Genomic DNA, 14,885 nt, shown 5'->3' on the forward strand with positions numbered 1-14,885 from the left:
TACTTACTTTCTTTCTTTTTTCCTCCTGATTTCAAAATATACTTCTGGTTATTACATTTAAACCTTCTCTAGCCATTTTTTTGTCTGTTTCGCCCTAGATTTATTCATATTTGGTCCTTTTAGTTCATTTTCCTTAATTTGATAGAATTAAATCATTTTGCTTTTACACTTTTATTTTCTAGATGGCAAGACACATCACAGATAAACTGAGCTATTCCTACTCCATTTGTTGTTAACACAGAATTCCAAACTTGAAAATCAGCATCAGGACATTTTTATTCTTTGCCTATGTTCTCTGTCAAACAGATTTTACTTTTGTCCTTCAGTTGTGATACCTTTTAAAATGCCTCACCTTTTTTCATATTCTATGTTTTGTCCAGTTCTTCTCATTCATTGCTGGTGGTACTTGCCAGCTTTTTTAGGCTGAGAATCACTTTTTTTCTAATTTAATATCTGTTTCTTACTGCTTTTAGTGGAGACAGGTGGTTCTTTGTCTTAATAATTTCACATTCTGAATCAGTTCTTCCCGAGCAATGAGGGTTAGGTGTAAAGGTTTCTTCTCTGGGTACATTCAGAATCATAAGTTGTACTAGTGATAATTTAATATCTTTGATACATGTTGTATTGGCAGAGTTCTTACCAAGACAGTATTTCCCAGTTTAAAGTCTATCTGAGCACTCAGTAGTTTAAATCATGTGTCATATAGCCAGAGACAGTGGTTCTCTTTCAGTTCAGAGTGCTTTATTTCCTAATTGCATTCAGTCAATCCATTGGAATAGGTGGATTTATTGTACCTACCACCCAGGGAATGTAGCTGAGCTGATATGCCCAAAGTTAAAACTACAGAATGGCTTGCATTTGGTCTGTTTTGCTCTTGTTTTTGACAGAAACTTACGGCCTTTCTGATTGGTCATTTCCTTTTTTCTCTTACTTATAATCTCTAGGTATGTCTCCTTGGCACTTACCAGCATCTCTTCCTCCCTCTCCTCCCAACCCCTTTCCTGTTCTTCCTCCGCTCTCCATTGTCTTAGTGTCTCTTCTCCCACCTGAGTCTGTAATTTAGGTCACATCCTTAGTCATTCATTTTACTAACAAATATTAGTAGGATTCAACAAATGATCTAGGAGAGTAATGAGTTGTTGTTTATGTATAAATACATTTCTCTATAAACCACCAGAAGATAGTATGCTGATTCAGAAAATTCTCTCTAATCTCAAATTATTGGAAAGCTGAAGGCAAAGTACTTTTGATTTCTATTCTGATATTTTCTAGTAGCTTCCCCAAAGACACTGGAAACCTGGGTGGATTTTTAGAGAGACATTTGAGATACCTAGACTTTAGCAGTTACAACTTTTCACATCTCTCTTTCTCTAAGCCATTTATTTATTTATTTATTTATTTATTTATTTATTTATTTATTTCCTCACTTAAGGATATTTTTTCCATTGAATTTTAGGTAGAGTGGGAGGAAGGAAGGAAGAGAGAGAAAAATATCAATGTGAGAGACACATCAATTGGTTGCCTGACACACGACCTGACTGGAGCTGGGAAGCGAACCCACAGCTCTTTGGTCTGTGGGCTGACCACTGAGAAAAACCGGTCAGGGCTCTAATGCTTTTTAACAGTTTAGATGGAAATAAATAGGTGAAAAGATTTAAAGGCATTTCTGGCCATCCTTTTTTTTTGGAGTAGCATTGACATTTTCTTTGCAGCCTGGTGATATTTATGACAATGAAAGAGTAAAGCTGTCAGCTCTATGGGAGTTAATAATTGGGGAGTTCATTTAACAAGCACCGTTAGCCCCTTCCTCTTTCAAACCTCCCAAATGCCCCAGCCAGGAGCACCTGCCTGCATTTCCACGGGCCCCACCCAAAGAGCCCACAAAAATGCCCACAGTAGCTAGAGTTACAGTTAGGAGCTGGGAGTAGCAGAAGAGTGGTTTTGAACGTGTATGGGAGACAGCTCCTTGAAAGCGACTGGCAGAGAAGGGTGAGAGTTTTGGGATCTAATTCATTGTTGATAGGAACAGGCTTAGATTAATAGAGAAAAGTTGCAGCATCATTATATTCCCAATCTCCAGAAGCCAGGAATATAATTCCATCATGAAGCTGTTCCACAAAGGTAAAAATTAGGTCCCAGAGCCCTGGACGGGTAGGTCAGTTGGTTAGACAGTTGTCCCAATATGCCATGGTTGCGGGTTCCATCCCTGGTCAGGGCACTTAAAGAATCAGCCAATGAATGCATAAGTAAGTGGAATAACAATATTGGTGTTTCTCTCTCACTCTCTTTCTTCCTCCCTCCCCCTTCCTCTCTCTCTTTAAAAATCCATAAATAATTTTTTTTAAAGTTATTTAAAAAAAATAAGGTTTTAGAAACACAAATAAAAGATAAAAATATAAAAAGAAAAATGAACAACAAATAAAACATTAAAAAAACCACTAATAAAAAAAAAAAAGACCATAAAAAAATGAACAACAAACAAAAAGACAAAACAACAACAACAACAAAAAATAGGAGGTGCTCATTAGATGTTCTTCAGGTCCAGCTGGTGTGGCTCAGTGTTTGAGCATCGACCCATGCAGCAGCAGATCACCAGTTCGATTCCCAGTCAGGGCACAGGCCCAGGTTGTGGGCCAAATCCCCAGTGGGTGGCATATAGGAGGCGGCTATTTGATGTTCTCTCTCACTGATGTTTCTCTCTCTCTCTCCCTTTTACTTCCTCTCTCTCTAAAATCAATAAAGGAAAAAAAATTAAATGTTATTCAATAGTGGTTTAATCTGTATTCTTAAAATATGACCCTGTGTTTCATAAAACTGTTCTAAGTAATAACTATTTTAAAAATATTTTTATTATTAATGTTTTAATACAGATTTTAGTTATTAATACTTTTAAATAAACATTCTTTCTATTCTAAAATTCTTAATCTTGCCCAGCTGGTGTGGCTCATTGGTTGAACGTTGACCCATGGGTCGAGGTCGCTGGTTTGATTCCTGGTCAGGGCATATGCCCAGGTTGTGGGCCCGATCCCCAGTGGGGGGCATGTAGGAGGTGGCCAACTGATGTTCTCTCTCATCGATGTTTCTCTCTCTCTCTCCCTCTCCTTTTCTCTCTTTCCCTCTCCCTTTCTCTCTAAAATCAATAAAGAAAAAAAATGAGATAAAAATAAAATTCTTAACCTTCATTACATCATTTGAATGTGTGCTTACTTCATATTCTCTTCTTATGTAATTTCAGGTACTCTTAAAAAGTTCTTTTTTTTGTCCTCACCCGAGGACATTTTTCCATTTTTTGTTCAGAAAGAGTGGGAGGGAGAGAGTGAGAGGAACATTGACATGAAAGGGACATATCCCACCCGCACGACCCAACCAGGGCTGGGGACAAACTGCAACCGAGCTACGTGTCCTTAGCGGTAACCGAACCCGGGTCTCTCTGGACTGCAGGCCAACGCTCTAACTGCTGAGCCAAACTGGCCAGGGCAATTCCAGGTACTCTTAAATAGTGTGAGATGGGGCAGTGACTTGAGTTAGGAGGAGTTACTGCCTGTGGCTTTCTGATCAGAGTCATGCTGTTACATGTGAAGTAGATGAGTATTTTTAGCAAATAGTGTGTGAAAATGAGAAAAGTCCTCAAAGCATCCATTCATATTTTGGCTTTTCCAAATTATTCACTAAATAAGCATTCACACTTTAAAGATGTTTTCTAATGATTGTATTATTTATATTAATTCCCTTTCTAAATCTTTAAACTTTCCCCTTGATTCATCCTAACATGTACTATTTAATGTATTCCCAGAGACTGGAAGGGAATTTTTCCCCAGAAATCTTTTGCAAAGGTTTTATTCTAACCATGATTGATCCGTGTGTCAGCACATTCAATTGTTTATTTATTTGTTCAACAAATATTTATTGACATCTGCTTTGTGCTGAGTACTGTACTGGATGCTGAAAATGCCACAGGCAAACCTAAACAGATAAAGTTCCTGCCTTCACATGTTGCTTGTGTCTGCTAATTTCATGGTTTTTCTTATATAGATATCTCATCATGGAGTTACCTATCAGAAAATCTATTTTTTATAACTCCTGTGCTAGCTTTGAAGATTCGTATATACTGGTCTCCCTTGTGTCCAAAGGTAAAACCATTCATGGTTATTTGTATACAGGGATGTATTAGTTTGGGCTGCTATAACAAAAGAACCAGACTAGGTGGCTTAAAGCACAGAAATTGATTTCACACAGCTCTGGAGGCTGGGAAGTGTAAGATCAAGGTGCTGGCAAGGTAGGTTTTATTCTGAGGTCTCTTTTCTTGGCCTTTAGGTGGCCACCGTCCCACTTTGTGCTCACATGACCTCTGCCTTGTGTGTGCTTGGGGAAGGAGGAGCGAGAAAGCACTCTGGTGTCTCCTAAGGGCACTAATTCCATCAGACCAGAACCTCCCCCTCCTGACCTCATCTAACCCTAATTACCTTCCCAAAATCCCCTCCTCTAAATACTATCACATTGTAGGTCAGGGATTCAACATGTGAATTCCAGGGGACATAAACTTTTAGTCTGTAACAGTGAATATTGCTAAAAAGGTCAAAAGTTAGTTACCAAAATGCCTTTTCATGGATAATCTACACAAAGAGAAGAATAAATGTAGTAATTGCTTCTGACAATGGGGCCTTTTCTTTCTGGTCAAAGTTACTTCTAGGAATTTAGAAAGTCAATTTACACCCTCATTTCTTCAATTATTTAATATTTTTCCTACTTGGCAGATTCGTGTTATTTTATCAGTCACTTCATCTGTTTCAATAATAGTCTGTTCTCATGCTTTATACCATCTGACTTTCTATGTTACCTTTATATTTTCCTGTTCTCATAACATCAAAGTCACTTAAAACTTTTGTTCTCAGATGACCTTCCTGATGATCACTCAGAAGGGGAAGTAGCACGGATCATTTTGGGGGATCCGTGGTGAGCATGGCACATTTGTCTGTGGAATGCCAGGGCACGTGTCCTTGATTCAATCTCTTCAAGTCCCGCAGTCTGAGCACGTCTCAAGTTGTAGTCTTTCGGTCACTGCTCTTTTACATGTCACTGATGACTCCCATCTCAGTATTTCCCCCCTCAAGTTCTAAAACATTCTGCAGCCCGACTTTTTCATCTATGCCCTTGTATAGATTGCTCCTAAGTTTCTGTCTTATGTCTCAGTTCTAATTCTCCTTCCCCATGCTGAAAGAGTACAGTTATTCTTGAAAATATGAAATATATTCTGATCCAAGATTAGGAGGACTAGCTTAGACAGACATGGACATCTTTCTTTGTTTACTTCTTGTTTCTCTCAACCCTTAGTATGTTCCTACTCTTCTGTTTTCTCTTCTTGCCTTTGAGTGTACTGGCTTTCATCTATTTCCCAGGGTTTCAAGCTAAGAGATTAATTACAGAAATTGGGCTTTGGATTCAAGCTTACACATATTTGAGGAGATAATGATGTCAAGGGACTGAATAGAGGGAAATGAAGAAAGATAATGAAAATGATTTCTTTGTTTTTGTTTTTCCTTCTTTTTAGCGTTCCCGTCCACTGTCTGCCAGTGACGCAGAGATGAAAAACCTTGTGGGCTCAGCCCGGGAGAAGGTGCCTGGAAAGTTAGGTGGTTCTGTGCTTGGTCTGTCAATGGAGGAGGTAAGATGACTCCACTTCAGGCTTGTGTGGGTTAACATAGGGTTCGGTGAAAATTAGCGAGTTATTCATAATATTCATGACCAACAAATACAAGATTCAAGATGGGGGAAATTTCTTCTTAGAAAACAGCATCTTAGGTGTAATTAATTTTTCCCTCATGCTTCTTTCATATCCTTGGGTCCTAACTCTCTTCTGTCCTGTAACCACATGGATTCCAGTTTTCAAAATAGGTACTCATTTTATTTTCTCTTCCTCCATGTAGATCAAAGTTTTACGGAGGGTGAAGGAAGAGAATGATCGGAGAGGTGGATTTATTCGCATATTCCCTACATCAGAAACATGGGAAATATATGGGTGAGGTGACTACCCTTTTTTTTAAATCTATACCTTAGGTCATACGATTGGATTAATTGTAACACAGTGTCGTTATTGTTTCCTACGTGGTGCCTTTCTTATTTTGTTTGTTTATTTATTTATAAGAGTGTGACTATGCCCTGGCCAGTTTGGCTCAGCGGTTAGAGCGTCGGCCTGTGGTCCTGAGAGACTCGAGTTTGGTTCCCGCTAAGGGCACGTACTTCGGTTGCAGTTTGTCCCCGGCTCTGGTTGGTCGTGCGGGTGGCAGCCACTCGATGTGTCCCTTTCACGTCGATGTTTCTCTCTCTCTCTCTCTTCCTCTCTCTCCCTCCCACTCTATCTGTACAAAAGATGGAAAAATGTCCTCGGGTGAGGATTAAAAAAAAAAAAAAAAAAAGAGTGTGACTATTACTCAACACAAGAACTGGAACATTTAATCCACCTATGCATTACTCCTCATTTTTTTTTTTTTTAAATCCTCACCAGAGAATATTTTTCATTTATTCTCAGACGGAGTGAGAGGGAGAGTAGAGAGAGAGAGAGAGAGAAACATTGATGTGAGAGAGACACATTGATTGGTTGCCTCCCACTCGACCCTGACCCGGGCTGGGGACCGAACTGCAACTGAGGCACATGCCCTTGACCGGAGTCGAACCCACAACTCTTTTTGGTCTGTGGGCTGTCGCTCTACTGCTGAGCCAAATCGACCAGGGCTCCTCATTTCTTTCTTTCTTTTTTTTTAAATCTCTTGCCTCTTTCCTAACTAGCCCCTCAACTCAGTGTTGGACACTCTAAATTTTATGTTTATCATTACCTTGATTTGAAAAAAAATTGTTTCAGTCATCGAGATCTGGTTTACCTAAAATAAAATGCATCCATTTTAAGTGTACAGTTCTATGATGAGTTTTAACAAATATAAACACTGATTTGACCACTGCCATCACCATAATCAAGATATAGAACATTTCTGTCACCTCCAGAAGTCCCCTCTTCCCCCCTTAATTGTCAGTCCCCCTTATTACCACAAGTCTCAGGCATCTGCTGATCTGCTTTATGTCACACTAGTTTTTCTAGAATTTTATATAAATTGAATCATACAGTATGCATTCTTTGGTGTCAGGATTCTTTTGTTTGGTGCCATATTTTTTAGATTTATCTATGTTTTGTTTAAAGTTTGAGTTCATTCCTTATTATTGTTATGTACCGTTTCAGTATATGAATATACCACACTTTGTTTCTTTCTTTAGCTGTTGTGGAGTACTTGGGTTGTGTCCCGTTTGGGGCTATTATAGAGAAATCTGCTGTGAACATTCATGTACAAGTACTCATGTGGTTATATTTTCTCTTAGATAAATACATAGGAATGGAATAGGTGGGTCATACGATGGACAAAGGATGGTTAGTAGTACCATTGTACATTTCACCAGTATAAAATGTATGAGAGTTCTAGTTGCTCCCCATTCTTGTCAACACTTGTTTTGGTCAACTCGTCATTTGGGGCATTCTGGTAGTAGTATATGGTTTTAACTGACTCTTCTGTGGAGTATGATATTGAGCATTCATGTGCTATTGGCTATTTATTTGTGTATATTATTTTTGCATTTTAAATTTAGAATTTTTATGTTTTTATTATTGTGTCATAAAGGGCTTTTTTGATACAAGTCCTTTCTCAGATATTTATATTGTGAATATTTTCTTCAAGTATGTGACTGGCTTTTTCTCTTTTGTGACAGTGGCTTTGAAAGAACAGAAGTTTTACATTTCAGTGAAGTCCAGTTGTCCAAATTTTTACTAATTCACATTTATTGAGTATTAACCAAATGTCTGGCACTTTGCTTGGTGCTTTGGAGTATAAAACAAATATTATATAGGATCCTTGCTCTTTGAGAATTAACAGTATGATTATGGAGAAATTATGTATACGTGTAATAAGAACAGCTCAGATTTATGTAGCTCTATGTAACTACACTTAAACACATCATTGTTATTCTCATTTAATGATAAGGAAACCAAGGCTCAGTAAAGTAATATGACTGTTCATGATCTCACATTGTGGGACTTGCTTTAGGGATTCTGAGTCCAGATTCTACTTTTTTCCTGCTTCATCATGCTGCTTTCTGAGAAGAAACATTTTCCTCTGTGGGGCACTATATGACAGTCCATCAGATATACACTAACGGCCAGGGTACCTCTGTAGACTTGGACTGTCATATCAGGAGGGATTCATGCAGCAGAGTGGACTTGAGCTGCTTCTTGAAAAATAGATTATGAATGGTATCCAGACAGAGGCAGAAGGATCTGGGGGAGGTGTGGTGTGAGAGGATTGTAAGCAGACTGTCTGGCTATACGGCAGGGTCCATGTTGGGGATCCGTGTGGACAAAGTGAATTAATTGGTGGTATAGATTATCCAACTTTTAAAAGCTTGGAAGAGAAAGTATATGCCTCCAGCAATAGGCATCAAGGAGCCATCAAAAGCTCTTGAGAACTATCTTGATTGAAACAATCTTCTGTCCACATTTTCATGTTTTTGCATCCCCCATTCCCAACTTTGTTTGAACTTTTCCCCCAGCTAGATATGATTTTTCGTGGTTGTCCTGTTTTCATTTTTATCTTCTGAATTCGGTATATCACCTTTAGTAATCCAAGAAATCTTGCTTTTATTTCTTATTTTCTAAATTAAGTCCCCTTTTCTTTTTGTTATATTTTCTGCTACTCTAGTATTTTATCATTTTAATTTGAGCAACTGCCTCCTCCTTTGCCACTATAGAAACAGAGTATTAGTAACATGTCATTTCTGTGCTTGATTCACGGTTTTATTTCTGTATTTTCTGTCTTCAACAAGCTTGAGAAATAACCAGTTTCTTTCCTTGTCTTTCAGGTCCTACCTTGAACACAAGACATCTATGAACTATATGCTGGCAACACGGCTCTTCCAGGACAGGTGGGGATTTGCTATTCTTAGAAATTTGGTGGACTAGATCACAAAATTAGGAAACAGTATGTGCAGATGAAGGAAAAAATCTTTATAAATGTCTTCATGTAAAATCTTTGATGGAAAGGGCCTTGCAGAAAACACAACATCATAATTCGTTTTCCTAGAATTCATTCACTCTCAGCACTTTGTAACATTTCCAAAGTCTAAGAATGTTAAACTGCCCTGGCCAGTTTGGCTCAGCAATTAGAGCATCAGCCCACAGACGAGAGAGTTGCGGGTTTGATTTTGGTCAAGGGTTTGTACTTCAGTTTTGGTTTGATCTCTGGCCCTGGTCGGGATTGTGCAGGAGGTGACCAGTCAGTGTTTCTCTCTCCCTCCCTCCCTCCCTCCCACTCTATCTGAAAAGCAATTGGAAAATGTCCTCAGGTGAGGATTTTAAAAAAAGGAATGTTAAACTAATTGAAATGCCTTTATATAGAGTGGGTAATATGTGTCTCTCTACTAGCAAATATGCCTTTTTATTAATGTATTTGAGTATTAACCAAGTGTCTACCACTTTGCTTGGTGCTTGGAATATAAAACAAATATAAGATGGGATTAAAGCATAAAGATCTATTAATTTTAAAGATCTTTTAATTTTAAAAGTTAAACCATAAAGATCTTTACATAATCTTAACAGATGCCCTAAACTGTATTCTTTTTAAAGGAAGGCCCTTATTCATTGCCTTTTTACTTGAGACACAATTTTAGCAGGCATGATCATCTGTTTTTCCAGACTAGAAGAGATTAAAATGATCAGATTAGAAAAGGTGGAGGGGAGGTAATTCACAAAATAAATACACTGAGAATTGTAAGAAATGACAACTGATAACCTCAATGCAAGGGAAAATAGGGGGAAATGATGGAAAACAGACATTGGAATTCAAATAGCACAGCAATCAGAGACTGCTTAGTCCCACATACTTTTGCTGCCCCTGAGACTTAGCTGCATTACAGTACAATTCAGTAATTGACTTTCAAAATAAGGTACCTTAGTTATTTAGAGAAATCTATATTAGATTCAGGGTATGTGCCCCTTTTTGCAGGATTCTTAAAATAGATACCCAGATTTAGCCGTTTCTTGTAGTTTCATGATCTGTTATCAGGAACTACATGGGATTTGTAATGTCTCTGTAAATTTGTGGTTATTACCATTGATTAACTAATTATGCTGTGCAGCTTCTAATGAAAGAGAACTTCAGATTTATCTAGAAGACAGAGAAGCTCATTTTTTTTTATGAGGCTCTCTTACCTTTAGAGTTCATATGTTTTACCAAGATGTGTCTGGTGTGTTCTTTTTCTTACTTTGGTTTTGTAGTGGATGAATGCTTTCAGTCTGAAGATTTAAGTCATTCAACTGTAGGAAATACACCCCTCATCCTGTCTTTCCTCCCCTTGTGAAACTTCTGTTAGATGAATTTTGGGTCTTTTGCTATGTCCTCCATGTTCTTTATTATTCATTTTTTAAATCTTTCTTTGTTGTTGAAAGTATTACAGATGTCCCTCCTTCCCCCCCTCACCCCCTCCTCCTAGCTCCCCAGCTCCCAACCTTCACCACACTAGTTCTTTCTTTTTTTCTCCTGTTTTTGATCTCATTGTCTCTTAGCTTTAAATTCTGGGAAACTTATTGAACTTAGTCTCCTAAAACTCTAAATAAATCTAAACTTTAAAAACTTCAGTCTTATCTATTGTGTTATTTAAGGCCAGAACAGAAGAGGGTTGCTCAATTTATGTTTTTATTTTGGCAAGTATGATTTTAAAGAACTATTTTTGTTTTCTGACTAGTTTTTGTAGTTTATGGATGTAATATCTTTACATCTCTTTGACTTTCTTAATTAGTGTGTTTAATGTTTCTTTCTGTTTTTTTTTTTTATATTTAATTTGCCTGGATTAGTTCTGTTTGTCGTTCTTTCTAGTTTATACTGTTATATTTCCTCAAATACTTGGTGCTCTTTGATTTCCAGTCATATTTATTAGTAATGGGCTGTTTGCTTAGCACAGGCAGGTTGCCTCCATCTCCTCACGGGCTACACTGTCTGTTTCTAGCTGGCTCAGACTCCGTGCTGGTGGCTAGGTCTTTCTGTCCCTGGGCTGCCCGTGAGGGAGAAGGAAGGCAGAGCTCCACAAAAGCCAGAGGAGGAAACATTCTCCTAGGAGTAAAAACTAAAACATTTGAGATATAATAATATATGTGTTTGTTTTTTTTTATTAGCACATTCACTAGCAAGATCTAACAGTGAGTCTAATAACCACCATAATTTCAAAAATATAATAACTGTTGGGAATATTTTGAGATACCTGTTAACAACTCTAAAGTAATATGAAAAAAAAAAGTTATTTCTTTTGGTAATGAAATCACGCTAATACTACTGAGGATGTATATGAAGGAAAGGCTAAATTTCAGTTAAGAAGATTAATATTTTTTCCATCCACTCCTTGAATTCCTTCTTCAGGCCCCAGTTAACACTTCTGCATACTAAAAACTTGGATTAAAAAAACCCTGAATTTCCCTTTTTAGCAAGGAAAGGCCCTCATGATCTACTCTTGACTACCTTTAGCCTACTCTCTACTTCTCCACACAACCCGTAGCCAGACCATGTCTACTTGCTCTTTCGTTCCCTCTCATCCTTGTATACTTCCTGTCCTGTAGAATGACCTTCACTCCATCCCTAAGTTCTTTTCTAGCTATGTCCTTCATCCTCTTAGCCAAACTAGGAGGAGTTTTCCCAGCCCTTTTCATCGCTCAGTCTGATTTAGATTTGCATTTTATATTATAATTGCCTGGTAATTTAACTAGTCTGTCTACTTTATACATTGACTTTTTAGAGTAAGTACTTTGTTAGGGTTATGTTTATCTTCGTCGGTATCAAGAATCTACCACATTGTAGGCTCACACACAAAAACACGCATTGAAAAATTGAAATTGTATTTATTGTAAGCCCTAACATCTTCTAAGTCTGTTCTCTTCAATCCAAATTGTTTTTCCTCTTGCAGATTCCATTCTATTATTGTCAGAAGTACTTTCAAACTAATTCTCTAATAATTTCTTTTTAGGTTAGTTTTATCTACCTTTCTGCCCTCCTCTAGTCCTCCCTCACCTACCTACCCCATCCTGGCAAATAGTATCTTACACACTTTTTTACGGTATGGCAGTTCTTTTAACCCTGTCATATTAATAACACCTGGGGATCTTGTAAACTATATTTATCCCCTGGCCCAACCCCCAGACTGAAGTATTAGTCTTTCCAAAAAGCTGCCTAGGTGATGGTAATGTGAAGCCATGATTGCAAATCGGTGGAAAAAATATTATCTGATGGAACAGTTAAAATCATCTTGAGACTCTCATGACAATGCAGCAATATCAGGACATTAGCATGAATGGAAGACACGGGAAGAGAAAGACAAAACATTTTGGTGAAGACAAACTTTTCACTTGATTTTCTGTAGATAGAAAATCTTGATATTGATGGCATCTGTCTCTTAAAAAAAAAGGTTACATGTTGTGTGATTCCATTTAGGTAACATTTTGAAATGATAAAATTTTAGAATGGAGAACAGATTAAAGGGACCCTGGGGTTAGGTAAGAGGTGTGTTGTGCCCTGGCCGATTTGGCTCAGCGGTTGAGGGTCAGCCTGTGGACCAGTGAGTCGTGGGTTCAGTTCAGCCAAGGGCATGTACCTTGGTTGTGGTTCGGCCCCGGCCCTGGTCGGGGTTGTGTGGGAAGCAGCCACTTAATGAGTCTCTCTCACGTAGATGTTTCTCTCTCTCTCTCTCCTTTCTCTCTCTCTCCCTCCCACTCTATCTGAAGATAAATAGAAAAATATCCACGGGTGAGGATTTAAAAAAAAAGAGGTGTGTTGTCATGAAAGGGCAATATGGATCCTTATGGTGATGGAATTGTTCAGTGTCTGGTCTGGTGCTGGGTACGTGAACTTGCACAGTGATGAAACTGTACTGAACTAAATATACACATTTACAAATGAGTACTAGTAAAACTGAGGAAATTAGAATGTTAGGTGAAAGGAAATTGAATGAGAAGAAAATGTTTTAAAAGGAAAACAAAAGCCAATTTAAACATGAATGGCATTCACTTCCTTTGGTTAGAGACCAAAAGTGATGGAGAACAAGCATCACTTGTGGAAAATCCCTTCCCTCGAGCAGCTCTTTGAGAATTGAGATTGGTTTCTTCTAATACAATTCTGTACAGGTACAAAGAGCACTGGACTGTGAGACCTAAGCCTGGGTTCAACCTATTTTAATTTAAACCTATTAAGTTCTGACCTTGGGTATGTCACAAAATAGTCTTTTTATAAATGGGGCTAATGATAACCTTCTTCACGTGATTGTCATGAAGAATAATGTGACTTGATTTGTGACTAGATATATACACGCAAGTAGTTGTTACGATTTTCTCTAGAATTTATTTGTTCTATCCTTTTTGTATTTTATTGATCCTCCTTCATGTTCAGGGTACTCTGTTCTTTTCTGATCATGTTCTCAATTCATCTCTCTGCTTCTTCCTCAAGATGCCTTCCCTGGCATAATTCTCCATGTTGAATCTCTGCAATACATGTTTCAGGAGTGTGTGTGTGTGTGTGTGTGTGTGTGTGTACTCAGGAGGGAATATCCGATTAGTGCTCTAACCACCTTGTCCTTTCTACTTCTGCAGGGGAAACCCAAGAAGAAGCTTATTGACAGGAAGAACACGGTAACTGATTTTTAAAAGTTGAGCAATTTTTTCCACGTGCGTAATATGTGATCATGCACAGACCAAGCATGATACTTCATATACTCATTTTCCGTTTGGCTCAGCTTGAGTGGTAACATCAAAATATTTTCTGTTGAAATGCTATTCTGTGGCAACTTTTCACAAAAGTATGGGATTTATGCACTTATTTATAACGACAGGTATATCATTTCAACTGATGATAATAGTATCTTTACTGGGCTATGTAAGAGAGACCAAAGTACTACAAGACTACTCATGTTAGACACAAATAAGAGGTTATGTTTTGCCCTTGACGTACCTGGGGCATGCAGCTCGGCACCCTATGGGACTGAGTAGTACTGCTTCTAATTTGCCATGGAACTGAAAGTATGCAAAATACCTGTGGCTGTTCATTTTGGCAGAGGAGAGAAAGGCGTAGAGGAAGGGCTGGGATGCCTTTATCCAGCTGAAGACTCCAAACACAACAAAAGCTCTTCAACCTAAACTCACACCCTCTGGTTTGAAACGTTACATACATCCCTTTTGTTTTAGATCTCTTTTAAGAGCAAAATGAGAATAATAAGAAACATTCTGTATCTAGCTTTTTGTTCTACACTTAAGAATGAAGGTAAACTTGGTTTCTCATTCAAGTCCTTTGAAGCATAAACCTTATTTTTCTTTAAAAAAGGAAAACTAGCCCGGCCTGTGTGGCTCAGTGATTGAGCATTGACCTATGCACCAAGAGGTCACCAGTTCAACTTCCAGAGCACATGTCCAGGTTGTGGGCCTGATCCCCAGTGGGGAGCATGCAGGAGGCAGCCAATCAATGTTCTCTCTCATCGATGTTTCTCTCTCTCCCTCTCCCTTCCTTCCTCTCTAAAATCAATAAAGAAAAAATATATATTAAAAGAGGAAAACTAATTATTGCCATTTAATTAAAGGAAAACAGAAAAATCAAGATTGTAGCTTGTTTTCAAATGAAGGCCACACTTAGTTTATAAGCTTTTTCCAGTTTTTAGTTAAAGAATATGCTTCCTAGAGTATATGCTGTCAATTTGGAAATTTAAAAAAAAAGAAAAGATAAAATCTTAAACAACAAGAATATTTAAAGATCAATGAGTTCTGTCCTTTGTTCATTTTTTTGCCACTCATTTTGTATGGCCATCAGTGGAGGGTTTTGCTGGTA

At 38.0% G+C, this 14,885-nt stretch overlaps 1 protein-coding gene across 1 annotated transcript in view; it reads left to right on the forward strand.

Moving 5' to 3' along the window:
* TTLL5 (tubulin tyrosine ligase like 5) overlaps window positions 1–14,885 on the forward strand; it is a 289,229-nt gene that overhangs the window by 74,721 nt on the left and 199,623 nt on the right. The window contains exons 17-20 of the mRNA XM_036262547.1: window positions 5,549–5,662; window positions 5,925–6,016; window positions 8,896–8,958; window positions 13,661–13,699. Of these exons, the coding sequence (XP_036118440.1) occupies window positions 5,549–5,662; window positions 5,925–6,016; window positions 8,896–8,958; window positions 13,661–13,699 (308 nt within the window). The remainder of the gene's footprint in view (window positions 1–5,548; window positions 5,663–5,924; window positions 6,017–8,895; window positions 8,959–13,660; window positions 13,700–14,885) is intronic.

Source organism: Molossus molossus, unplaced genomic scaffold (genome assembly GCF_014108415.1).
Source record: "Molossus molossus isolate mMolMol1 unplaced genomic scaffold, mMolMol1.p scaffold_m16_p_1, whole genome shotgun sequence".
NCBI lineage: Eukaryota > Metazoa > Chordata > Mammalia > Chiroptera > Molossidae > Molossus > Molossus molossus.